Source organism: Chanodichthys erythropterus, chromosome 6 (genome assembly GCF_024489055.1).
Source record: "Chanodichthys erythropterus isolate Z2021 chromosome 6, ASM2448905v1, whole genome shotgun sequence".
NCBI lineage: Eukaryota > Metazoa > Chordata > Actinopteri > Cypriniformes > Xenocyprididae > Chanodichthys > Chanodichthys erythropterus.
The window spans coordinates 12427634-12454826 of NC_090226.1; the positions used below are offsets into that span (position 1 = coordinate 12427634).

The following is a 27193-nucleotide window of genomic DNA, read 5'->3' on the forward strand; positions in this document are numbered from 1 at the left end:
TTAAAAAATTAAAAATGCTAATTTATATTAAAATGAACTGGGTGTAGCTTATCATGCAGTACCCAGCTAACAAATATGGTATGATATTCATGCTTTAATCCAAATTAATATAGCAATAATTGATCATTTTTCAAGTCGCAGTGCTTGTTTAGGACAACAGGGACCTAGACTTTGCAAAAGCAGAATCTAAGATTCATATCATGATCGACTGATAAGTGCGAATATCTGTGTATTTATTTTGTGAAATCTGTTACCTTACATTGTGTCGCTGTTAATCAAATGTATGAAATACAATGCCATTACTTTGAATGTAAAATTGTTGTGCATTTAAAAAGCACAGTTAACAAGAGAAGCTAGATAATGCTGCATTGTCTTATATATCATGTAAAGATGATTAAAATACAAATTGACTTGCTTTTTTGGTAAAAATGACAGTGATTTGATTTATTAGTGGATGTTTTTACAATTTGGCAATTGACATTTTTCACTTGACGCATCCTCTGCGTACGAGCACATCAGGCTGAAATACTTATTTGAATTCAGTGTCCATTTGTCTTAGCTGCATTCCTGGCCCTCGGGGCTTTTTAAAATCCTGCAGCTTTTACGTTAACCTACCATTAACACGGTGCCACATTTATGATTATCAGCTGCTCGGATGTGCGCAGCTCTCCATTTCTCTCCAGCCAGAGTGGCACTTTGCTGTGACTGGCAGATTAATTATGGAGTACATGCATGCGGCCCCTGTAGACTGCTGAGCCGGGGAGGTGGGGATCTGCCCTCATGTAAAGCAATGAGACTGGCGCTCTGAGGACACAGCACCCCAGCCAATGTGTATCTGCCAGACCTCGTTACTGGAACAGGGCTCCTCCGACACCTCAGATCTCCCAGTCTGTGCACGCTGCCTTAAAGGAGCATCTCTGGCAGGCCTGAGATCAGTGCTGGCATCCGATAGGCCAGGATGAGCGGCGGTCTCACTGTGACAAGCCCTGATCTGCTGCAGGCTGTAATAAGCTGAACAATGCGCTCGGCTGGCAGTATGCGCTGCGGAGCGATAATTGACACATCCTAAAAATGCGAGTAACGACTGGGTTATTAATGTTCTCATCCTGGGGGTGGTTTCAATGCAACCATTAAGCCTTTAATGGAGAGGGAAGACTGACATTTAAAAGCTGTTGCTGTTACCTACTTTTCCATTTAATGAAGATGAGTCTTCGAGCCGGCCGCAGCGAACAATTACAGCACTCAACATTCAGGCACAACAATGAGCCGTTGCTATTTTAGTTATTCTTGTTTTCAAAAATAACTCGAGATCAGCGCCTGGGGCACTGGAAAAAATGAGGAATCTCCTTTTTACTCTGGGGCAGGTGAGCGTGTTTCCCACCCCTCCCTGTTTTCCCTTTCATGATCGCTAAGACAACACAAGCCTTTCTACACGGCGTAATAATGTTGTTGATATGGAAGACATGGCCAGAGTTTCGGTTAGGAGTAGAAAAGCCAAGGGCTTGTTACTAGGTTACATCACTGTTGTTGTTGTGAAGCGGTGTGCCAGGTCTTCAGGCACTGTGGAAGGAGCTCACAGAGAGTGATTCCCCTCTGCTGAAGCCAAGTTACCATCCCCCCGACGGGGCCTTCTCCACCGCAAGTCTGCTTACTAATCCACACATCCATGTACACACACAAGTTTGCTCGCGTTTGTTCCGTAAAGTAAATATTTATTGTTCACACTTTGACTCATAGAAACGGCGTCTGAGAGAGCATACGGTGTGCCAAAGCAATTAACGTTCTCTTTTAGCACTGTGATCGGATGATACTGAGTTTTGGAAGGAGATTACTCCAGAGTAATTGTCATTTACAGTAGGATCCTATTTGCCTTTTGTATATTTTACCTTAAGATTTCTCAAATATTGCTAAATACTAACCAATAACATGATGAATATTAGAATATTTAACCATATTAGTAATTTGTTGTGGATATTTAATTAAGTTTTATTGGCTGATACCTATATGACTGCCACTTGTTTGCTTCTATTTATTTTTATTTTATTTCTATTTCAAATTTTGCTTTTAATTATAGTATTAGAAATTTTGTTAAATGCTTTAGTCATTTTTGTAATTTTTTAACTAAATTGAGCTTTAAGTCATATTTATTTCAGTTTTAGTTATGTCTTCTGTGTTGTAAATAGTATATCATTTTGATTCCAACAAAGTATTTTCAAAGCAGTGGCATGCATTTGTTGAAATCAATTCCTAGGGGTTTACTGGCATTAGTAGGCTAAACTGCCTAACTCTGTGGATGTGTGTTTTATGGCCACCAGCCATATCCCTTTTTCATGCCAGTCAATGCATGCTCTTCTGCAGAGTGGGGTCTGTAACTGAGTCATCTGTACAGGTGCCACTGTTAATGAGGGGAGATGCTTACTGCATTTTACTGCCTGGCACTGCAGAGGTGAGCTAATTAACACAGCAGCACTCCTGACTGTGGAGCATATCTCGATGATGTGCATGGAGTCAAAATGGCAGCAGCCCTGTAGCAAAGTAGGTGATGCTTGAGACCTGAACCCTTATCTGCAGATTTCATCATTCAGAGTCATTGCAGGGATACTTTTGTGGTTTGTGGGATGATGATGTGAATATTAAGTGCACAGAAAGCCTCATTCTGCATGCATCATTTAGCATTTTTGTACTGTATTAGTTTATTAGTCACAGCCTTAAAATACATTGTACATTATGCACATGTGGCCTGAGCAGCCTCACAAATATTAAAATATTCATCGCAAGTCCAAATTAACATTTAATCAGCTTTTTTGTTATTAGAATTGTAATGAATAAGTGTTTAAAAGTTCACCTGAAATACATTAGCATTGTTTTGGTCAACTTGTGTCTTCACCATTTTTTGTTTTGGTCAACAACGGTGTGTCAACCGTGGTCACCATTTTTTGGCTTAGTAGTTAAAGGGTTAGTTCACCCAAAAATGCCACAATCTCGTCTCTCCACCGGCATTCTCCTACGCAGTTGACGTTGAGGACACATTGCAGAGCTTCCATGTTCTACGTCAGAACGCTGGCTCTTTATTGGCTGACGCTGTTCATGTGAGCACCATGGCGCATGTATGTGATGCTGGCGAAAGAGCCGGCCAGTAATAACTCTGCATTCTAATGTAGAGCACAGAAGCTCTGCAACGTGTCTTCAACATCAACTGCACAGGAGAATGACAGGGGAGAGACGAAATTGTTTAATAAAGTCGTTATTTTTGTTTTGTTTTTGTGCACAAAAAGTATTCTTGCTGCTTCATAACATTAAGGTTTAACCACTGTAGTCACGTTGACTATTTTAAAAATGTCTCTCTACTACTTTTCTGGGTCTTGAATGTGGTAATTTCATTGCTTTCTATGGTACATAAAAAAAACCTCTGATTTCATCAAAAATATCTTAAATTGTGTTCCGAAGATGAACGAAAGTCTTGCGGGTTTGGAACGATATGAGGGTGAGTAATTAATGACAGAAATTTCATTTTTTGGGTGAACTAACCATATAAATGGTTCTCATGTACAAACCCGATTCCAAAAAAGTTGGGACACTGTACAAATTGTGAATAAAAACAGAATGCAATGATGTGGAAGTTTCAAATTTCAATATTTTATTCAGAATACAACATGGATGACATATCAAATGTTTAAACTGAGAAAATGTGTCATTTTAAGGGAAAAATAAGTTGATTTTAAATTTCATGGCATCAACACATCTCAAAAAATTTGGGACAAGGCCATGTTTACCACTGTGTGGCATTCCCTCTTCTTTTTATAACAGTCTGCAAACGTCTGGGGACTGAGGAGACAAGTTGCTCAAGTTTAGGAATAGGAATGTTGTCCCATTCTTGTCTAATACAGGCTTCTAGTTGCTCAACTGTCTTGGGTCTTTGTCGCATCTTCCTCTTCATGATGCACCAAATGTTTTCTATGGGTGAAAGATCTGGACTGCAGGCTGGCTATTTCAGTACCCGGATCCTCCTTCTATGCAGCCATGTTGTTGTTATTGATACAGTATGTGGTCTGGCATTGTCATGTTGGAAAATACAAGGTCTTCCCTGAAAGAGACAACGTCTGGATGGGAGCATATGTTGTTCTAGAACTTGGATATACCTTTCAGCATTGATGGTGCCTTTCCAGATGTGTAAGCTGCCCATGCCACACGCACTCATGCAACCCCATACCATCAGAGATGCAGGCTTCTGAACGGAGCGCTGATAACAACTTGGGTTGTCCTTGTCCTCTCTAGTCCGGATGACATGGCGTCCCAGTTTTCCAAAAAGAACTTCAAATTTTGATTCGTCTGACCGCAGAACAGTTTTCCATTTTGCCACAGTCCATTTTAAATGAGCCTTGGCCCAAAGAAAAAACCTATGGTTTTCCGGCCTTGACCCTTACGCACAGAGATTGTTCCAGATTCTCTGAATCTTTGGATGATATTATGCACTGTAGATGATGATAACTTCAAACTCTCTGCAGTTTTTCTCCTTTCTGATATTGCTCCACTATTTTTCGCTGCAGCATTGGAGGAATTGGTGATCCTCTGCCCATCTTGACTTCAGAGAGACACTGCCACTCTGAGAGGCTCTTTTTATACCCAATCATGTTGCTAATTGACCTAATAAGTTGCAAATTGGTCCTCCAGCTGTTCCTTATATGTACATTTAACTTTTCCGGCCTCTTACTGCTAACTGTCCCAACTTTTTTGGAATGTGAAGCTCTCATGAAATCCAAAATGAGCCAATATTTGGCATGAAATTTCAAAATGTCTCACTTTCAACATTTGATATGTTATCTATATTCTATTGTGAATAAAATATAAGTTTATGAGATTTGTAAATTATTGCATTCCTTTTTTATTCACAATTTGTACAGTGTCCCAACTTTTTTGGAATCGGGTTTGTAGCTTAATTGAAGTTCATAAAAGTTGCATTCATTATGAAAAAAATAAACAAAATTCTGTTTTAAAATAGTTTTACATGACATTAGCATGTCACCACAGGAAATTAATTAATGCCATTAACCTTTTTGTACAGATTTATAGACCTTGAAAACTTTTAGATACAGGCTAACCTTATGTTTACATTTATGCATTTGACAGACAGGCTTATCCAAAAGCATGATAAGGCTGTATGGTTTTACCATTAAGTGCTTATTTGCCTTACCTTTATATGTTTTTGCTGCTATCTGCCTGGCATTGCTTTTGGGTGTTTTGATGGTTGCCTCTTAGTTGCAACATGCAGTGGTTTCAGTTTGTCGATGCAGTTTATTTCTGCAGTCTATGTGAAAATCAGATTGGATGCAAGAGAAACTGAGTCCACTGTGCATAGATTTGATTTAATTTAATTAACAAGCGCCCAAAGGCGCTCATTTCCTGCATGTGAATGACGAGGATGCTAAATTTGAATTTTAAGTTTGCACTTCATACAGCTGGATCAGAGGGTCCCATCCTCATGCTGGAAAAAATCTTTTAAATTAGAGGGTCATGACTCACCTTTATGGAAATGACAGCATAATGAAAAAAAGTGTCTGTCACAACTGGCCTCACAGACATCTCATTTATCAGATTTCAGAGGCTCGTGCTGCTTTCCGCCATTCCAGAGGAATTTCAATGAGGGCGTCTCTTTCGGTTCCCGAGAGAACCGGGGAGGTATTTTTAAACTGAGGTTCGTCTGAATAATATGTGGGATATTCCCTCCCCTGGTGCCTTTTTTCCCCAGTCGTGTTGTCATTTTCATCATAAGATGTTCTATAGAGTGTGGATGGATTATGTGCCTATGCGACAGGATGAGCCTCGCGTGTCTGCTGCTATTTTAAATCGGAGAGGGCAGTGTGCCTAAAACACAAGGTTGTTTGTGGGTGTAGGGTGCAGCCGCAGACGGGAATAAGAGCCCGTTCCATACAGCGACGACGACTCTGAGGCCTGTTTACATCGCAGAGGAGATGGAGAGGGGGAAGGGTAGAGTGAGATCGAAAGGGTTACACTACCCTCAGGAGAATTGGAATTTCTTGTGAACCAATCCCCCATTTGGCTGGCAGTTGTGAAAACAATTCCGCAGCATTTACTCAGTTTGCGGCTCAGATTACTGTTGTGTGAGTCAGCTGCAGGGTGCAGGCCGGAGGTAGGAGGTGGGCCAGACGGCTTGGCCGGCCTGAGCAGCTCAGTGTTTTTTGTTTTTTTTTGGTTTGTCTGCAGATCAGCGTCTGTTCTGGAGCTTCTCTCCAAAGAGAAATGCTGCCTGTTTGAATGTGCTAATTAAAATGACATTGGTTCCAGCTGGAGTGGTTCTAACTATTGAAGTGTCGGCATGCTTCAGAAGTGATCGCTCATATCCTGACAGTGTCGGGCAATATAATGATCCCCTCTCTTGCTCTTCTCCGCAGGTTTCGTTTTTGAGTGACGCTGACAAAAACAGTGATCTGAGGGAGCCCCTTCATTCTCACCGCAACGGATCGTCACCCCTCCTTCGCCGCAGCCGCCGACACTCGACCTGCCACCATGACGTCGGAGCTGGAGAGCAGCTTGACCTCCATGGACTGGCTGCCGCAGCTGACCATGCGGGCGGCCATTCAGAAAGCAGACGCCCAGAACGCTCACGGGCCGGGCATGGCTAAGAAGAGCGCCCTGCTGGACCCCAACACCACACTGGACCAGGAAGAGGTGCAGCAGCACAAGGACGGCAAACCGCCGTACAGCTACGCCAGTCTCATCACGTTCGCCATCAACAGCTCGCCAAAGAAGAAAATGACACTGAGCGAGATCTACCAGTGGATCTGTGACAATTTCCCCTATTACAGGGAAGCCGGCAGCGGGTGGAAGGTAAGGGGCGAAGCGCAGACTGTAAGCGTCAGTTAATTTGTCATTATTTGCTTTCTGCCCGTCAGAGACATTTGCATGCACACGAGTGACGTCCCTCCACTTAAATTCAATCAGTGTACCAAATCAGCCCTGAATTTAGTCAGAGGAGACTGCCAAGGTTAATGTGTGAAATTATTCTCATTTCTTATGCTGTCAAGGTTTTTTTTTTCCTGCCTTTCCTTGCCAAGGAACATTTCGAAAAATATCAAAGCAACAGCCACGCTGCTATTTTGCAAAGCGCCGTTCGGATCTGTTTATGACCATTAATATTTGACACAGTATCTTGTCTCTCTAGACACAAGAAAATAAAGGCTCTTTTTGCAGACACAAGTGTGAGAAGGAAGTGTGTTGATATTCACCCTGCCAGATCCAGCCACACAAGCCATAGAGGAAAAAAACTCCCTTTCATGGCTTGTATTATTCATGCCAGATGCCTTGATAGAAGTCCATTATGTTGGAGAGAGCCATTGCTGTGTCACCATCTCAAGGAGCATATGATATACAGAGATGAAGCCGTGCTGATTGCCTTTTAAAGAGCGGAGATGGAAATTGATATTAGAATGAGCTTTCCAATCAGTTGACATTTATTGGCAATAGAATCGGTAGCACAGCTTTATTGCAGACAGACAAGATGTATGCGGTTCATATCCGTGCGAGACGCGGCCCTGTTCGCGCTCGTGTGTCTGTTGGTGAGCATATTTTCACACCCACCACCCTCTTTTACTCTTCTGTGAAACAGATATTTATGTCTGTGTAGAAATGAGAGCAACACATGATTTTGCAAGTTTAAAAATCACCTTAAAATATGTTTATACATGCAGTTTTTACTTGATAACTGTAATCAAAATAACAAATCAAACATGTGGTTTTATAAACTCTCAGCCCTATTGTTGTCTGTGGATTATAGAGCAGGAGAGTTTCTGCATATTTATCAATCCTGTTTCTTTAAGTTTTCTTCCCTCCATAAGCGTAATGCTTTTTGTGTTTGCAGATTTCTTAGGTGACTTTGAGGGTCGTTGTGGTGCTGTCACTCCTTTAAAACGAACTTCTTTATTCTCTTGCTAGAAACGTGTTCACACTTAGTCCATGGTACCTGGAAAGATGGCTCGAAGTTAAATTGCTTGCTAGCACCCGTAATGCCTTTTATGACATCAGCCCTTCTTTTTTCTTTCCCCTCCCCCCGGTACACATTTTGCACAGTGGACAGACCTAACAAATGGATTTCTGCGTTTTTCACTGAATTCACTGAAATCGCTGCACAAGGTTGCTGCCCTGACACGTTTACCAGGAGACGGCTTTCCGTTTTGCTAGAATGTAGCCTTTTTTCAAAAGCCTTGTGGAAAGAGGCGACCCACCGCTGTTCTCAATGATGGCCATTAATTGCCACATTCCATCTCTATATCATGGATTGTTACGGCTATTATATTAAAGATCAAACAACCTATCGGTTTACAAAGGGTGTATTATACATTCTGTAGTGTGTTAGCGTTCGTTTAAACTGAGGAATGACAAATTTGTTAATTGGATGTGTTCTGTTTCTTTTTTATTTACATACATTGATATGAATGATTTCATAGTTGAAACCAAATGCCGGCCAGTCTCTATGAAAGTGTTATGCGTTTAGATGCATAGTGAGAGACAGACCGGGGTGCTATGCTGTCCTACTATGTGATGTGGAAAATGGCTTTCAGGATATTGCAGCAGAAACGCATCTCATAGGTGGAAAGAGTGTGTACTGATGGGAAAACGAAGCTATGGAGTTGGTGTTAAGAATTGTATAACAGCAATACGAGTGTTGCTTTTAATAGGCAGGAGAGCGTGAATCTCACTCCGACCGGCGTCGACTATTATTTTAGAGAGATCCTTTGTCTCTGAAGTGTGCGCTGCTATATTTGTGAGTTTGCACATATACCGAGCGTGGCTGGGGTGAATGTAGGTCTGTGTGCAGTCATCGCCCTCCATCTCTCCACAACCCCCCTGAGATGTCGGCAGCAGGAATTTACGACCCAGCGCACGCACACGTCTGTTCTCTATGATAATTCTAGCTGTGCTGGAGAGATGAGACCGGGCTAATCCAGGCAGTGGCAACTCATTTAGTCATCTCAATAGAACTCCATTAGCCAACGCTTTTAAGAAATATCAATAAATGCTGTCAATAAGAATAGATAATTCATCAAGGTCAAAAAATATTAATGCAGTATTAGGGGAGACAGATATGCAGTTTGAGATTAATTTTAGCACATTAAGTAGGATTGTCAGCAAGGTAGGAAATTAACTTTTTTTTTTTTTTTTTTTTTTTGCCTACAAGCCACAGTGACTGGTGAAATACAGAATTTTACCAGCCACTCGTGTTTTGTATGTTTTTTTTTACTTCAAATATATAAAATAAGCCACTGATATGAAATTGAACAGATTATTTTTATTTTATAAGAACTTTTCCTTTTTGCATAAGTGGACATTTTTAGATTTTATAAGCTATAGCAGTATGCAGGACTTCTCTTATACACTACCAGTTAAAAGTTTGGGATTTTCTCAAAAGTGACAGTATAGACATGTATAATATTTAATTAAACTTTTTTTTTTTTTTTTTTTTTTCAAATAACTAGCCTTATTTTGAGATATTTAGCAAAGAATCCTAAAAATTGTATCACAGTTTACACAAAATGAAGTGTAATGTTTTTAACAATGATAATAATAAGAAATGTTTGAGCACCAAATCAGCATATGCATTTTAGAAGTATCATGTGACACTTGAAGACTGCAAATTTTAAGGTGTGCAAGTGGTGTTTATTTTGTTTTGTCATTTAAATTCTGTTAATGTTCATTTTAAACAAACTGGAAAAGACTTTTTTAATATGTATGGGTACTTTCGTCAGTACCCGTACTTTTGAAATCCCTAGTCTTGAGGTTTTTTTCGATTGGTGAGGAGCAATGTTTTTGAATGTAGAAGTTTATACAATATATAAACTTTTTTCAGTATACCACTGTTCGAAGTCATTTATTGCAGGCAGGCCCACAGTGCTTTGAATTAAAGATCAAATTCCTGTGTATGATTTGTATTAAACAATCCAGTATTTCTGCCTTGGAACAGCAGGGTGGTGTTCAATTATGTAGCCATTACACAGATTCAAGATATTGCTTAGACTGTCACCACAAGAAATAATCCTCCATCCCTATTGAAAGGTAATATGCTCGTCTTTGTCCGGTTCTCATAATGCCAAGTTATCTGCATGCAAGCTACCTCAGTGTAAAGAGCAAATGAGAATAATTTGCCATCTATCGGGTTGAGAGGCTCACTTTTCCCTGTCAAACCCACTTGTCACTGATGAGATGTTTAATGCTATCAAGAAGATGCTTAGCACCCGGTCACCCTCTGAGTTTATGCATTTGACACCGAAAATTGCGTCTGGTGGAGCAAAAGTCATCGCAACCCACCTGATCTGAGCGTTCCAGCATCCACATCCCGTTTGACCTCAGAGCACTTATATTGAAGCTGTAACAGAGTGCAACCAGGCTAAACCTCAGTTTAAAAGCATTAAATGTATGGATGTTAGAGGATTATGGAGGACCCGAGCCACGCGAAAGCTCTTGTTATCCTCAGAGAATTTTCAATCTCTGTTTACACAACAGGTTTGTAATCCGGCCACAGAGCAGGCCGTAATCTGATCAGGCACTCCAAAAACGTGCGTCGCTAGCAGATGTGACAGCACGGCCTGCTTATGGTGGCTTTGCCACGGCTGCTTCTCCTCAGAATACACAATGCAGTTCTGGCATTTTCTCGCCTAATTGCTCCCTTATGATTTACCAGTAGTGCTTGGGGAAGGCCGGGTGACTTTTCAGGTCATCGCTCTACCCACTTTAGAACCCCAAGTCTGAATCTCATTGTGCAGGAGACTGCTCGTCTGATACGCCGTCGAAAATCCAGAGCAGTTTTCGCTTCTTAACCAGTTTAAATATGTTTGAAATGTTTGTTCTTGAATCTTTGCTGTCGCTACTGGCATGATATTCTCTCGTTTCAACACCTGCATGCAGGCGAAAAAGTGTGCAAATGCTTAATTCCTCACAAACGGCGTAGCCGTTGACACTCCAAAGCTGTTTTGGCCTGCGCAAACGGATAAATGCAATAGGCGAGTTTGAGTGTGGCCCTGTTTAAAAACGCTGTTGGCACTTGTGGAGTGTCCGAACCTTCTTCTTTGATCTCATTATGAAATGCAAATGCTCACCAACCTAAACAGATCAAAGGTTGCACCCGCTGTTGGGCAGCCGACATAATAATGGAAGCCAGGGGCGATTGACCGTTTTTTCCCTAATAAGTGATTTGGGGGACTGCTTCACCACCCCAGGGCGTTATTTACTTGCAAGCCGGGAACACTATCTCTTAAGAAACTAAACAGCCCAAATCCCAGCTCCCCTTGCTTTTATTTAAATGTGGAAGCACAGGTATTGCACTCGTCCTATCTCTCGACTCAGGCTTGGTATGCTGGGTTTGGAATATTAAGATGTAAAATTGCTTCAGCGCACTCTGATTCTCAGTTTAATCCTCCAGCCAGGATCATTACGCAGTCGGGCATTTCATTTTTAAACGGCCTCCTGATATTTTTTTGATATTTTTTTTTTTTCCTAGACTGCTTTTTCTAAAAATACAGTCATCTTCAGTACATCAGATTTGAAAATCTAAGTGCGCAATTATTGGGCCTGTGTTGCTGCGTATATTTAGCATGCAGTCTCTCTCTATATCTTTGTTTTTAATTGTGGCAGTAGCAGAAGTGGCTGTGTCGGTGGTGGGAGTGGTGGTGATTCATGCCGTAGCCAGTTTGATCCTGCTGTGTGGCTGGCTCTCGTGTCAGGAAGCTCCCGCCTGGCCGCCTGGCCGCCCGCCCACCAGCCTCACCTTGCCCCATCCCACTCGTACCCTGCCGCTCACTCAGAGTAGGTGGGCAGAAAGCGTAGCGGCTCACCAGGTGGAGCTGGCAGAGAGGGCACTCGCTACACCTCGCAAAGCACAGAGTTGACTTTGGCAAAGCTTGTGGAAGAGATTGACATCTTGAAGACTTACCAGTATTGCTGTAACCAGTCGTGATCTTTTCTTTGTGTTTTTTAAAAAGGGAATGCACTGCTTTTGAGTACTTCAGTACTGGGCAGATAGATCAAAAGACTAGTTGAATACTCTATAGGAAAGATTGTTAGTCTCTGTACACTACCGTTTGGGGTTAAGATTGTTTTAATGTTTTATTTAGAAAATAATTCTCATATTTCTGTTTCAATAGTAATTAGTAATTATGTGTATACACCCTTTAAAAAGCCTTTCCATCCTGATCAGCCTGGAGTCCTGGACTAGATGTTGCAAGTTGCTGCCCAGGAATCCAGATTGCGGCTAAAACGGTCACATTTGCGACTAAAAATATTAATTTGCGAGTGATATTTTTGCTGAGGTCACCATTTGCGACCATACAAATTCACTTTATGACTATGAATTTACATGTTTTTTGCGTGTTCTGTGAACAGTAGCCTATCGCATCTTTTGTTGTGTTGACGTAATTAAATGAGATGCTGCGTGTGAAAGTTTCACTGAGTTAGAGTGCCGAAATATGAAAGGGTAGTGAAAATATCACACACCAAACAGACGACAAAGAACTAGCACTGATGAAAGTCGACTGTGCTGTTGCCTCGCGTCGCCTGCGTCGGTGCAAAACAGCTGCATTTGAACATACCGTTCTGCTCCTGCGTAAATGAGACAACTGCCTATTTTTTGATATATGTTTGTCTATATTCGTCATTCAAACAGGGAAACCGGCTCTGCAGACTGCAGATGCACACACAATGCAGCGCATGCTTACCATTTTGAACATCAGTCATGCTGATCACTTTCATTATTCCACATTATTAAATAAATGTGAGCGCTGCATGTTTTAAAGAAGGTGGCGTATATGATTAGTGCACATTTGTCAAACGATTGCTTATGAACTAATGCTGATCAATTTTGACAACGTTTACTTTATAATATACATATTGTAACGTGTTGTAAATGGTTGTAACAACGGAATTTTTTATCTTCCTCATCTGAACTTGAATGAGCAGCAAATGTAAAGCACAGACATTTTTAAAAATAAGAGTCCCGCTGTATTTCAGCCTGTTAATTAATCAAAGTCAAGTAGTACGTATAGCAATTTCCCGTTATTTGGTTACACCAAATTTAATATATTTGTATATTTATTTCCATATATTTATATTTATTTTCATTTGATTCAAAGTAAACTGTTGTAGCTTCAGGAAGAAAAGACTAAGTACAATATTTGACACACATTATTCAATATAAAGATTTTTCTAGCATCAGGGTTATTATAGTTAACTAAAACCATTTAAAAAACATTTTTTCATTGCTGAAATAAAAATTTATACAAACTAAACAGACATGTTTAAAAACAAAAAATAAAACTAAAATAAAAAAATATTATAACTTAATGAAAAATGAAAGCACAAAATATAAAAATCTAATCGGATTCAAAATATTAACATAAACTATAATAGTATTAAGTGGAAATAGTGACATTTATTTCCAAGAAAAATAACGAGATGAAAATGCTGAAACTGTAAAGGGGAGATATATAAACGCAACAGGATGACTAAAAGTAAGTGATTGAAAAAAATTTAAGTTAATTGTTGTGTGGCTCTTAAAAACATGTCATCCCCCCCATTGTGATGCAGTTGCATGTGGTTGCTGCTCCGATTGGTATTAAATGTTTTGAACAGTTTTGAAGCATTTTGAAAAATAATTAAGTTGCATTATTGATGCAGTTTCACGATTAGTAACTGCTGTTACTTTTTAGTCATGCCCATGATTACTTTAAAAGTACAATACAATTATATATTGTAAGCGTTTACAAACCGCAAGAAGCCTGTGATCCCTACTCTCCATGTAGGTGTATACTTCACTCACTAAACATCAATCATTTGTCCTTCATTGATTGATTCAGCCCCATCTACAGTGATAATGAGTCCTGTTACACAAAGTCAATACCTGACATGGAACATTTAATGCTGGGTGAACTTAGGTGAAATGTCGGCCTATTTAGCTTTTCTTACTGCTTGTATAATGGCAGCTACCTTTCCATCAGAAACTTAGGGGTTAAAAGTAGTTAAAGTTTCTGTACTGCTTTGTGTTTTATAGCTAAAAAGCCAAAAAAAAAAAAAAGAATAAAAAGTTTGCCCAGTAAGCTCTGTGCTCTATTTTTATTATGTATTCACTGCTCTGTGTAAGAAATTCAAAGACATGCTTTATTTTGAATATAGTCACTCTCGTACCTTATTGCCCAACTTCCTGTTTTTGTATTTCCGTCTGCGTATGTTTTTCCCTCCTCCCCCACAGAAGTTAATTGCCATTTTCTGCTTAAGATACTTGTTTTTGCTTTCTCCGTAAACCATTTTATAAATAAATAAATAAAAAAATCTTCAGCACGGTTAACATGCCACCCTTTAAACAAGTCAGCAGCTTCCTTCATTCTTGCAAGGATGCCCAGCTCTTTATTAATTGAGGCTGGGATGACCTGAACATGGCCTCTCATCGCTGCTGTGATTTGGCCCCAAGAGAGAGGCGCTGAGCCATGATGAATTTGCGCATGCTATAAATAGAGTCTGGTCCTTGGAATCCGCCTTTAACTCCGAATCTACTCTCTGAAATCTGCTTAAGCTGGAGTTGGACTGTCTGTCGCTGCCGTAGGCATTATACAAAGAAGAAAAAAAATGAAATTGTAATTTTCATAAATGGCTGTGCAGTTCACTTTCAAAAAGACTTTCTTCGTCTGTGATTTTTAATGAATTGTGTGTGATGGATTCTCCTCTCTCTTATATGCCTCCTAGGTCATTCTTTGGAGATAATGAATTGTCTATAATTAAAGTAGTCTGGTGTTCCTATAGAGCTGTTATTAGATGGAAATGCAGATTTTTTTTTTTTTTTTTTTTTTTTACATTTCAGATGTCATAGAGTCAGCCGCTTTTCCACCATCGGGCCAAACTGTTCGTAGAATGGTAAGGAAGGTTTCCAGTTGTATTTCCACTTGAGCCTGGCACGGAATGATTACAAACCGTTCTCAGCCCGGAATCGTGCTAGTAGAATCTGTGAAGTGACGCGCCACTCAGGATTGGTCACTTGCCTGTTGCCTGGCTACCTGTTTCTCTATAGCTGGCTAAGCACTATATCTGAGCGACGTAAACGCTCATCTTCCATAATGTAGTCATTATTTACATCTCATATCATCAGTAAACCATTGCGTTATTAAGGCAACGTATGATGCTTTTGTATTATATTCCAAAGAGCGGCCGCTATCAGCCCCACAGTGGAAACCGTAACCGTACAAGCTGGCCCGGATCATCACGGAATGGAATGGTTACGCATTGAAAACCGTTCGACTCGACAGTGGAAAAGCGGCTAATTATCTATAATTAAAGTAGTCTGGTGTTCCTATAGAACTGTTATACGATGGAAATGCAAATTATAACATTTCAGATGTTATAGATTCAATGACATAATGCTTAATTTTGTATTTATTAAATTATTCAAAAATATATTAATGCAATTTATACATTTATACATTGCAGACTTGCACACATCTTTTCTAAGATTTCAATTTAAGATTTTTTATTATTATTATTATTAAGTTGGTACAACTTGACAAAAAATACATATTGTTTTTTTGTTTTTGTTTTCACATCAAAATACAATTTCTAAGAATTTGGTCCATGAGTATTTAAAAAGATTTTTCCTTTATCATAGAAACTCATATATCACTGACACTATATCCTGTCTTTCTGTCTACTCGAATTTGTGAATGAGGAGAGAAAATGTCTGTCAATGTAAAAAGTTGAGTATGAAGACCAAGCGTAACGGCAGATTGAGTTAACTGATGTTAAGGTTTGCGTGAGGAGTGCCTCTTCCAGAACACTGGCAAATGCAGAACAGCCATACACAATAGTACTTGGGTTTTGAAGTAATTATCCATAAGCTGCTCAGTTACTTTGCTTTCTCTTGAGCAAACCTGACCCTTCTTGTCAAGTATTTTTTGAAGACACAAATTTAAAGATTAGGAAGGCCTGCCAAGCCATTACCAGTACAATGTTGAGTTTTAACAATAGGAAATGTGCCATGGCAGAAATGTTTCATCTCATTTTATGCCCATCTGACATGGTTTTAGCAGGCAGGAGCTGCAGACAGAGTGGCACCATGTGTGTGGTGTCACTGAGGATATGGCACACTGCCCAGGGACTTCACATAGAGCTCCCACATCGAAAATGTCATTGAGCTCCATGCTTTTACTATCTGGGTTTTGGGTGACTTTGGTTTGTCTGTTCTGGTAGCTGGGAAGGCCAGGACTTTGAGGTCTAATGAGTTAGACCGGGCTTTTTTGATCCCGTGCCTGTTCTCCCCCTTTGACTTAAATTCCCGCTAGGAAACAGCAGAAATTGCAAGATCTCTGCTTCAAAGCGATATGTGTCTTTTGGATTATTTATTTCATTTTTGCAAGAAACCCAATTTCTGTAATTATCTCGAGATTAGAAAATTCACTTCACATGCCTGGTATCATCATTAGTTTGTCACTACAGTGTATTTGTGTATCCACAGGCACTATGTCCTTACAGAATTTACCCTTTACTCAGGAGAGGAGAATGACACTGCCTTCTAGCAGTGGAGCACAACCAGTGATGAATGACATGCCAGGAATCAACGCTGTCTTCCTGTCCCACAGCCATTGACAGGCAAAGCTCCAGCATCTTTGCATCACTCTGTATAATCCCAAGTCATAGCAGCCATGGATATGATACATTAATTCCTCACACATGATTGCCTATTCATCAGTGTCAGTGCTCTCAATACACTTATTCCATCCTAATTTACTGAAGAAAAGTTTAGTGGAGAATGCACATACAGTAGCCCCAAAAATGTTTGGACACTGAAGTCATAATGACTTTCTGTGATTGCATTGTTAGATGATAAATCAACAAAACCAAGTGCCATTTAAAGACGGCACAAGCACAGTTGTGTAAATGTATTGTTCAAAATTAAAACATTTGAATACTTTGTTTGTCAAACATTAATATAAGCTGTCAATAGTTAAAGTGTTAGTTCACCCAAAAATGAAAATTCTGTCATTTATTACTCACCCTCATGTCGTTCCACACCCGTAAGACCTTCGTTCATCTTCGGAACACAAATTAAGATATTTTTGTAAATATCCGATGGCTGATATTTTATCGAATGGCAGTGATATACAGTTCTATTTAAGTGTGCTTTAAGTGTCCAAAATACTTTTCATTGCCCTGAAAAGACTCGTATGAGATATACAGCCAGGGTGTGTATGCAGTCGTCTTTCTTTTCAAGGTGATGTGGGCTGCCTGTAGCAGTGAAGAGAATCTGATCAGGCAGACCAGTTGTGGGGGAAGAGAGAGACGGCCTCTACTGCTGCTGGTTGCCGCCTCTCTAGCCTCTGTCCTCCTTATCAGGGCCAGCTGGCTGCAAGGCCATAACCTCTCACTGCCAACTAATTGCCTCTGAATTAGACAATTAATGTGGCCTTGTAGAGGGCTGGAGTGTCTGACTAGAGGGACGGTGGTGAGCAGAAGGGTACCCGGCCTTTCCTCACCTCAGCAATGTATTATTTATGGGTCGTTGTGCTTGACAGTTTTACATTAACTTTGCTAATGGACTCTATAGGAGGGTTGTGACTTTTGGATCTGTGTTAAGTTGAATACAAATGGGAAACGCAAGTAATTTTTGCCCCTTTCTTTGTCAAAGCACAAAGAATCAGCTTTTTTGTTTTCTTGACTGCGGTTTAAAGGAGAGCGTTGCCTGAAGGGAAAGTCAGCGTATGAGCTTCAGATGGATAAAGGTGTAAAAGACGGGTCCCTGTCCACCCTCTGCACCTTCTTTGCCGTGTCTGCCATGCGCTTCTGTTGATTGATTGACTGCCTCTGTTGTGTGAGGGATTCTTGTGTCAGTCCGCAGTTATAGATGAATGCTGAGTTTCCCTTGGTTTGCCAAAACCACCTCTCCGAAGTGTTTTTTAGCCTTTTCTTAGAAGCGTGCAGTGCCGTTGCACCACAGTTAGAGCCTCTAGCAGATCGATTTTGTTTTCAAAGAGCCTAATTGTCGGCATTGACTTGAACAGTTGTATTCCGTTGATCTGATCATGCTGATTGTAGGCCACTAGCACAATGAAGTGTTCACATAACAGCCCCTGTCTTACAGTAGTGTGGAGAGATTGTACTGCATTGTGCATATGGGAACTGGATGGTCACCTCTGCTCCCCTCATTAGCTCCATTGGCTGTAATAGTGGTTATTGACTGGATGGAGCTTTAAGCACCTGTAATATTAATGGTGGCTCTCGCAGCTGCGATGGATGAGTGCTGCGTTCGCTAGTGGTTCTGAGGACGCTCTTCTGTCGCCGCTTCATCAGCCACTTGTGCACTGCGGCCGTTCCAAACTCGAGGTTTGCTGGTGACCCTCACATATTCAGGCTTGCTCCCGTTTTGTTAGCTTTTAAATGTAATAATCTAAAACACCAGTGAATATTTAAGCCCCCCGCCCCACACACACACACATTTGGAGCATACTAAAGTTGGAGATAAAATACGATACAATGTGGTATTGCAATACATTTGTCACAGTATGTAATTGGCAATCATTTTTAAATTAATAATTAAACCTAATTTATTTATGGATGTTTTTTTTTTTCTCTTAACATCAGATATACACCTACTGTTAAAAAGATTTTTTCTTTTTTTTTGAAGAAAAGTAATACTTTTATTAAACAAGAATGTAATAAATTGATCAAATGTGACAGTCTTTCTTAATGATTTTTAATGTTACGACTTTTGTAATGTTACAAAAGATTTATATTTCAAATAAATGCTGTTCTTTTAAACTTTATATTTATCAGAAGAATTCTTAATTTTTTCCACGGCTTCCATAAAAATATTAAGTAGCACAACTGGTTTCAACATATATATTATGATAATAATAAGAAATGTTTCTTGAGCATTTCTGAAGGATCATGTGACATTGAACACTGGAGTAATGGCTGCTGAAATTTCAGCTTTGCCATCACAGGAATGAGTTATATTTTAAAATAGAAAAATAGAAAACAGTTATTTTAAGTTGTAATAATATTTCACAGTATTGTTGTTTTTACTGTATATTTGATCAAATAAATGCAGCCTTGGTGAGTACAAGAGATTTCTTTCAAAAAATGTTTTGGACAGTTGTGTATAAAACTCAGTATGGCAACACAAATTTACAATTATTATTCGGCCAAAATAATAAAAAAAACGGCAGGTTCCGATTGATGGCTGGTCGACTGGTCGTCCAAAAGTTGTTGAGGAATTAGGTTTCAATTCTTTGTCAGAGCCTAAGCAGCACAGTACACAGTGCATCTTGACACCGGTCTTATGATAATGTTGTATTATGGATTTCCTGGAGGTTCTTACAGCCAGCTAGATATAAGTCCTCATACTCTGCATGCATAAACAATTTGAATATGATTTTTAATAAACTGACCTTCTACCTGCAGCTACATATTTAATGTCTTCCCTCTGGTAAATCTCCAAATGTAACGTCACAACATGGACCCAAACCTAAATTAGTCTGTCGGCATTGGAATTTAAAGAATTTGTTTACTAATGCCAATTTTCAAATTTGATATTCCTGACTGACACTAGATAATTGAAATGTTCTTTTATCAGGGAAAATTTGTAAAATATTGAAGCAAAAACCAAATGGCACATCTAGATTTTTGCCGATTTCACTCATGATGTGTGCATGTCTGTTTACATATTGACAACGTAACCTGAATAATTTAATGTAATGTAATAAAAATGTGTTTGTAATTGTGTTTATAGAAACAGCAGATCTATTTTTGTTGTTGTTGTTGTTGTTGTTGTTGTTGTTTGTTTTTTTTGGGGGGGGGGGGTTGTTTTTTTTTGTAGTTCTCAGCATGGCTGGACAGTATGACCTAAAATCAAAGTCTCGATTAATTTAACATTTTACCTCGATTATGATTAATAATCGATTATTTTGTTTTTGCATTCATAGTTCACTGACAAGGTTTGTAAATATGTTTGACTATTAAAGGTGGGATATTTTTTCCTAATGAAAGAATGCTCCGACATAACAGCTCACTTTCAGTAGTTATTTTATCTATGGTTCGTAACATTTCTTACAGATTTCTGCTCGTTGTAAATCAGATACAGATAAATTAGCACAGTACCAGTACATTTATTTGAAGGCATTAATGAGAGAACGATTGCATGTGTGAATTAGTCATACCGTCTCTCTATTAACTGTGAAGCTGTGGGTTGTAATTAAGTAGTTACTTCAAAAGTAGAAAAATATATGCTGTTATTTTTGAGTTTCTAAGCTACTTTAGTAATAAATCACAGGACAGCGTTGACAACAAGTTTATGCGCTTCTCTCTGTGCGCGTGATCTTCACGTGATGTGCGAGCTACTGTCTGTATGAGTGTTCATGTTCCACAATGCATCGGCGCAGTAGCTCAATATAATAATACACATCTGATGGTCTAAAATTGCTTGAATGTCCAAACTGGCTAGCCTTAAAACACATACAATTGACAAATATTATGTAAAGGCGCAAGTGAAAGTGATCTCACTTCGGAGGCTCGTGTGCTGTCTGTGCGTGTTGACTTGGTCGCAGTGTTTGAGTTCGCTTACGTGTTGCTTCCATGCTGCTGACTAGATGGGGCAGAGTCACGTGACTACATGTGTGGTAGTATGTTTTTAAGGGGGACGTATTAACAGGATTAAAAAACTGAAATAATCAATATGGGAAAATTATGTCAGTTAGAGGTTCTGAATTTCAGTTTCGAATACATTTCGATAAATCGTCCAGCCCTAGTTCTCAGCATATTGTTATGCAAGCGAACTATAAAATGCGTATGGCTGACCTTCAGGAAATTAAATTGTGATTCTTGAAGTATAACAAGAAAAGTCTTAAGGTGAGAGGAAAGTGTTCTTTACTTATTATATATAAAATGATATATATAGTCTTTTTTTTTATAAAAAAAAAAAAAAAAAAGGAACATGTAGTAAACCTTACCACAAATTGACTCCTGTTTGGACAGTCTGCTCACTAACTACTTGCAGTTTTAAATGCTGTTTGAAGCTAACCACAAACCAATTTCTTCCCCCTAGCATTAATATCATCTGCACTCTTCCCAACTGTCTTCTCATTTTCTTCCTTGTAGCCCTGATTATAAAGGGACATCTCCCACGCAACTTCTTAACCCTGTGTTTTATCTGTTGGCATGGACCTAAATTATAACATTTAAATGATTTTCCTTTCCACCAATCTGTGTGGCACAAAACCACGGGATGAGACGTGAGGAAAGACGACAGCTCTACCTTCCACTTTCATAATAGACGAGAAGAATGCACGAGTGTTTTAAACTCTGTATGCTCAGTATCGTCTACTTCACTCTCAGACAAACGCTGTTTTTCCCTTCTGTCTCTGTCTGACAGCAGTTTTGAGGCAGTGCTGAATAAGGCCCAAAGTGCCATTGTCAGAGGCTGTTGCAGGATGCCGCTCTGAGCCGGCTGATAATTAAGAGGAGGGCCTGACAAATGGCTCTCATCAGATCGCTCATCTGGAACTGAGAGCACACGAAGGCTTTCAGGGAGGATAAACCGGGAGACGTGTCTTTGCTTTGCAATCTTTCATAACCTTCTGTGGCTCCTCAGAGGAGAGCGGAGCAAAGAGCTCTCTCTTTAAAAACTCAATGCAGCTATGCCACACATAAGTGCCAAGTTCTCCCTATGCCTCTGTGAGATATTCCTGATTTTTACTGGACTAATACACAATGGCTTTTATGTTTTATACCACCAAAAGTTTGGAATTACCGGATTACTTATTTGGAAATGTTTTCATTGTGGTGTAAAATTGTTTTAGGCTTTTGATTGTTAGATATTTCTCCCTTCTTTTTCTGGTATAGCTTTTTTAGTTTTATTGATGCGTCAGCATCAGCAGCAAACTGAGTATTAATACCATTTTAAATAACTGTTTTCTGTTGTAATATATTTTAAAATGTAATTTATTCCTGTGGTGGCAAATCTTTTCAGCAGCCATTACGGCAGTCTTCAGTGTCACATGATCCTTCACATTCTAATATACTGATTTGGTGTTCAAGTTACATTTCTTATTATTTTCAGTATTGAAAACATTTGTGATGCTAAGTGTTTTTGTGGAAACGTATTTTCATGATAGATACGTTTCTATTTATTTAAAATAGAAAACTTTTGTAATGTTATAAATTTCTTTACTGTCATTTAGGGCTGTAACGATATGCGATATGAAACCGAAATCGTGATACGCAGGTCCACGTACCTGTATCGCGATGTGAGAAGGCAGAATCGCGACACACCCCTTCCAACTCCCAGAGTTATCCTTCCTGTCCAGATTCAATGCTACCACATTTTTAAATTACTATAAGTATTAGGGGTGTAACGATTTATCGTAGATGGTTTGTCTCAATCAGCTCTCTAGTTCAGTAAGTGTTTCGGGCACACATTGAATCTTGCAAGCAGGTTTAAACGTTTCTCATGTCAGTCTCTTGCATGGTCGTGTGAGAAAAGTCGTGGCTTTCTTTCACCGCAGTGCACAGCAACAGCTGTGCTCACAGAAAAGCAAAATACGCTTGCGATGCTTTGCTTTAAGAAGTTCTGTGGGGCCATTCACATATTGCGTCTTTTCCGCGTGCAAGTCAGTTATTATTTTCAAATGTAGCCGCGCGGCAGGCACGCTCATAATGGGATCGACGCGCATGCAATTCTCAACTTCTCAAAATGCCGCAAGCGCACCGCAGGTCGTGTGACAAGAATCAACCGATCAGCTATGGCCTTTCCGTAACAAAACATCAAAAGCTCAGCCGAACAGCTGATCATATCTGTACATGGTGGTTTTTATATCTTATCTCCATCAATATATCTTGTAGTAAAACTAATGCAAGGGCTAGAAATCATTTATCCTTTGCAGAAACATCCTGATCCTCTTGGAGAGCTCAGTTCATGGTTGCATAGCAACGACCGACGCCACGGGAGCGCAAGCGCTTTGGAAAGAAGAAGCGGTGCGGACGCGCCTTCCACGCGTTTTTAGACGCGATATGTGAACGGCCCCTATTCATAATTCTAAGTTCATGTTAAATTTAACATTTTTTTTCAGTGACAGACAGCCCTATTCAACTGTTAATTTGAATACAGAAGGTTTTTATTAAAATTTTATATTTATTTATTTATTTTATTGAAATGTGATCTTGTATGTACAAGGAAAATTATTGAAATTTGTTAATGTTTTTTTAATAAATCTTGTTTGAATTTCAGTTTCATTTTGTTCAAAATATCGTGATACGTATCGTATCGTGAACTCCTTATCAAGATACATACCGTATCGTGACCTGAGCGTATCGTTACACCCCTACTGTCATTAATTGAATGCATTATTGCTGAATAAAAGTAACTTTTCTGATCTCACACTTTTGAAAAATAGTGTACATGTGTAAGTTGGACTTTTAACATCCCACATTGTTGACATTCTCGCTCTGCACTTGTTTTGGGAGTATTTATTCAACTGTTGGGTCAATTCAAAGTCAGTGAACACATTCAGTGACTGTGCATCTGTAAAATTAGTAGTTGGTAGTAAGCTATTTGTGTGACATTATGGGTCCATAGCAGGACAAGGCCATTAGTTTAACTCAGACCAGTGCAACAAACTGGTCAAATGGATATGAGGTTTTGCATGTAGTACTGATTGACTTTGATTTTTCTCCATCCATAGCACATTTAATAAAGACAAACAAGACTCTTCCCTAAATCCGCCAAACCTCAGGCTTTAATCTCTCTGAAATTAATTTCTAATCTGCTGAAGTAATGAATGAGATGTTATATTATATTATATTTAATTTCCTCGGTTAAAACACTGATTGAGCTTTTACTTGGGACATATGGATTTCTGTTGTCCGTTATATATTAACATGCCTTCTGATGTTCATGCATGTTTTATGTGCTGTAACTAGTAGAAAAGCGAAAGAGCTGATCAGTTCATGTGTGCTTCTTGCTGCAGCTTTGCTTGATCTGAGGCAGCAACAGCGATCTGTCGAGCCACATTAAAAGTGCCAAAACAATATTATTTGAATGTCATAGTAAAATTGACAGAATTTGATATCTGATACATCACATTTTTAATGTGATAGTTTTGTATTAGGGGTATAACGGTACACAAAACTCACGGTTCGGTACGTACCTCGGTTTTGAAGTCACGGTTCGGTACAGTTTTCGGTACAGCAGGTGGAGAGAAAACTAAACATAAAATTGCTTTTTTTTTATTATTAAACAGAGGTTTACTGAACAAATTGTGTTTTTGTCTTTAAATATATTAAATTAAAACTAAAAGTTTAAGGATAAAAAAAATGATCTCTGCTAATGCTATAAACTATGTAGGGAACCCTAACTTGAAAGAAGCCCAACCTATTAGCCTAAATTCAATTGCTTTTTATTTTTAGATAAAATAATCAACACTCAAATAACAAATTGTATGCAAACCTGTAAGCTGCACCTAAGGCAGTTTTTGCATTAACTTCTAAATGTTTTTACTCCAATTTGTTGTTGAAATATAATCATTTCTACACAGTGGCTGTTATTTTAACATCAGATTTATTTAAACACACATTAAATAGCCTAATCAGGATATCACTAAAAGATTAAGTAAAATAATGAAGATATTGGTTAATATAGTGCATATATTAAGGGAAAGAGTTCATTTCTCTAGCGAACTAACAAGCTGTGAACACTGAATGGCTTTTCTGAGGTAAATGCATCATGACATATTGTTGAATACGGACGCTTTCGTTGATGTCTTTCCACCGTTGAAACATTGAACGAGCGATTACATGAGATATGACCGTTTCAGTAAGTTGTACTGAATCTTGCAACATACCTTCAGATGTTCTTTCATGTTTATTCTGTAACTAGTATTAAGGAGGAAGAGATTAACATTCACTTGCGCTCCGCGCTCGCGCTGCCGGTTGAACTGAGGTGATCTGTCACCCCACATCAAAGCACGTCAAAATGGCATTTTCTGTTTAAACTTCATGATTTCGTGGACAGAATTTGAAGGATGACACTTTGTTTCTTATCGAAAGTAACAAAACACAGAGCTTATTGCGGTTATTGGTGGTGAATATTGGTTGTAATGCTTCGGTACACACGTGCACCGTACCGAAAGCCCTGTACCGAAACGGTTCGGTACAAATACGTGTACCGTTACACCCCTATTTTGCATGATTTTGTTTTTCTGCGATTCACCAGATGACTTGAATAGGTCTGTTTGGAAAGATCATTCTAGGATGATTGGGGTGATTTTGTAGGTGAGTGAAAATAATGAACAAATTACAAGCATAGATAAATATAATAGAACAAAGATGCAATTGAAGTAAATAGTGCTTTATATTTTTAAGGAAAGTTTAAAAGTATTCAGGTACAGAAATTGAATAAATAAATGTAAAATAATACTGCATAGTCTCACTGTATAAATTAAAAAATAGTTAATCTGTGTTAAAGGAACACTCCACTTTTTTTGAAAATAGGCTCATTTTCCAACTCCCCGACGGAAAATGAAAAGTTTTGCAGCAGGCGCAATGATGTTACGCAGCGGATGTGACCTAATGTTTGCACAGGGAGCGTGCGTGCCTTGCAACCATGGAGACATTTGTGAGAGACGGTACATAATATCATTGCGCCTGCTGCACCCATGGTACAGCAGCAAAGTTCCTTGATTATTATGCTGGAATGAGAGTATAGTTCCTAGCCATATCGGCCTAGAAAATCGCAACTTTTCATTTTGCGTCGGTCTTAGTGCATGATGTAACTACAGAAGTGTCGGGTTTTAAATAGGAAAAATATCAAAACTCTTTGGTCATTTTTGAGCGAGATGCTAACGGTCTCATCAGATTCAATGAATTCTGCTAAGCTATGCTAAAAGTGGTACCGCCAGACCCGGAGATCTGCTGAATGGATTTGAAAATGGTAAAACTCAACTGTTTAAGTCTAGGGGAGTTGGAAAATGAGCCTATTTTCAAAAAAAGTGTAGTGTTCCTTTTTAAAACAACAAGTGATTTTTCTCTTTGTCATTCACAACACAGAAAGCAGCAGGGGGCTGCTGTCACTTTAAAACCGAATGTGCAGCGTGGATCCAATTTTGAGTTCTCTTTTGCTACTTTGTGCGCTGAAATGGTTTAAAATCCCTTGAATGTTTAAACTGACAGGATCTAAAACATTCAAACGATAAACTTTAATTGTATGATGGTCAAACTTTGCAATTAATCAGAGAATCGTCTGCGTTTTGAACCGTGGTGTCTGGTCTGTACGGATTAACGATTCCTATACAAGATGTTGCACATCCTGCGATGTGACTATCGCGGATGTGCAAATCGATTCCAAAAAGAGATATCGTGCAGCCCTAGCAAGTATCTAGCTGTAGTTTAGAAGGACATTTTTCTTTGTTTTGTTTACCAGTGACTACAGAGTGGAAAAGAATTCAGTCAAGCTAATCCTCTGAATATCTTCTCTCTAAACCAGAGCCATCAAGCAAGGCAGGATTCAGTGGTTCAAGGTTATTAGAAAATTAAGAAAATTCTTTTTGTTGAGCTCTCAGCACTGAAGTATGAGCATGCCATGCTAAAAGTGCAGCTTTACAGAAAATTTGTTAAACTCTCTAGACAAGTGTCTTTTATGACCTGTTAGTCAGAATTACACAAGTGAATTTCTCACCAAAACATTTTAAATCCTTATTAAACGGTTTCTGTTTTAAATTGGACTCTGTTAAACTAAGGTAAGTACTGCAGCCTTGAACACATGTAGAAAATGATACAGAGGGTTTTTGAAATCTCCAGAGAGAGGTCAGGTCGTATGAAATGGCTCGGGTCTTAAAGCTCTCTTTACTTTAAAAGCACCTTGGGTGACAAAGCCTGCCTAACTCGGTAAGAAAATCTGAATGAATAGTCATCCTTTGTCTCTTTTTGAACCCTGGACACAGTCTCTAACAGGTTTTTTTTTTTCTATTGAAAACTTTTCAGTTTAGTTTGCAAAGTAGCTACACTCTTATGTAGAGGAGGAAGTCCATTTGGAAGGCTTTCATTGCCACTTTCACCTCTTTTTAAATAAGAGGATCATGCAGCCAGACTCTCAAGATGCTTAAAGAGGTTATTAAGGCTATTTATTTATTCCATCAACACTCCTGTGTCTTTCAAAGAA

At 39.1% G+C, this 27193-nt stretch overlaps 1 protein-coding gene across 4 annotated transcripts in view; it reads left to right on the forward strand.

The window, feature by feature from the left end:
• Positions 1–27193, forward strand: part of foxj3 (forkhead box J3) — a 98406-nt gene that overhangs the window by 30152 nt on the left and 41061 nt on the right. For all 4 annotated transcript variants that reach the window (XM_067388085.1, XM_067388088.1, XM_067388086.1 and 1 more), the window contains one exon: positions 6411–6846. In XM_067388085.1, coding sequence (XP_067244186.1) covers positions 6526–6846 — 321 coding nt within the window. In that variant the 5' untranslated portion in view covers positions 6411–6525. The remainder of the gene's footprint in view (positions 1–6410; positions 6847–27193) is intronic.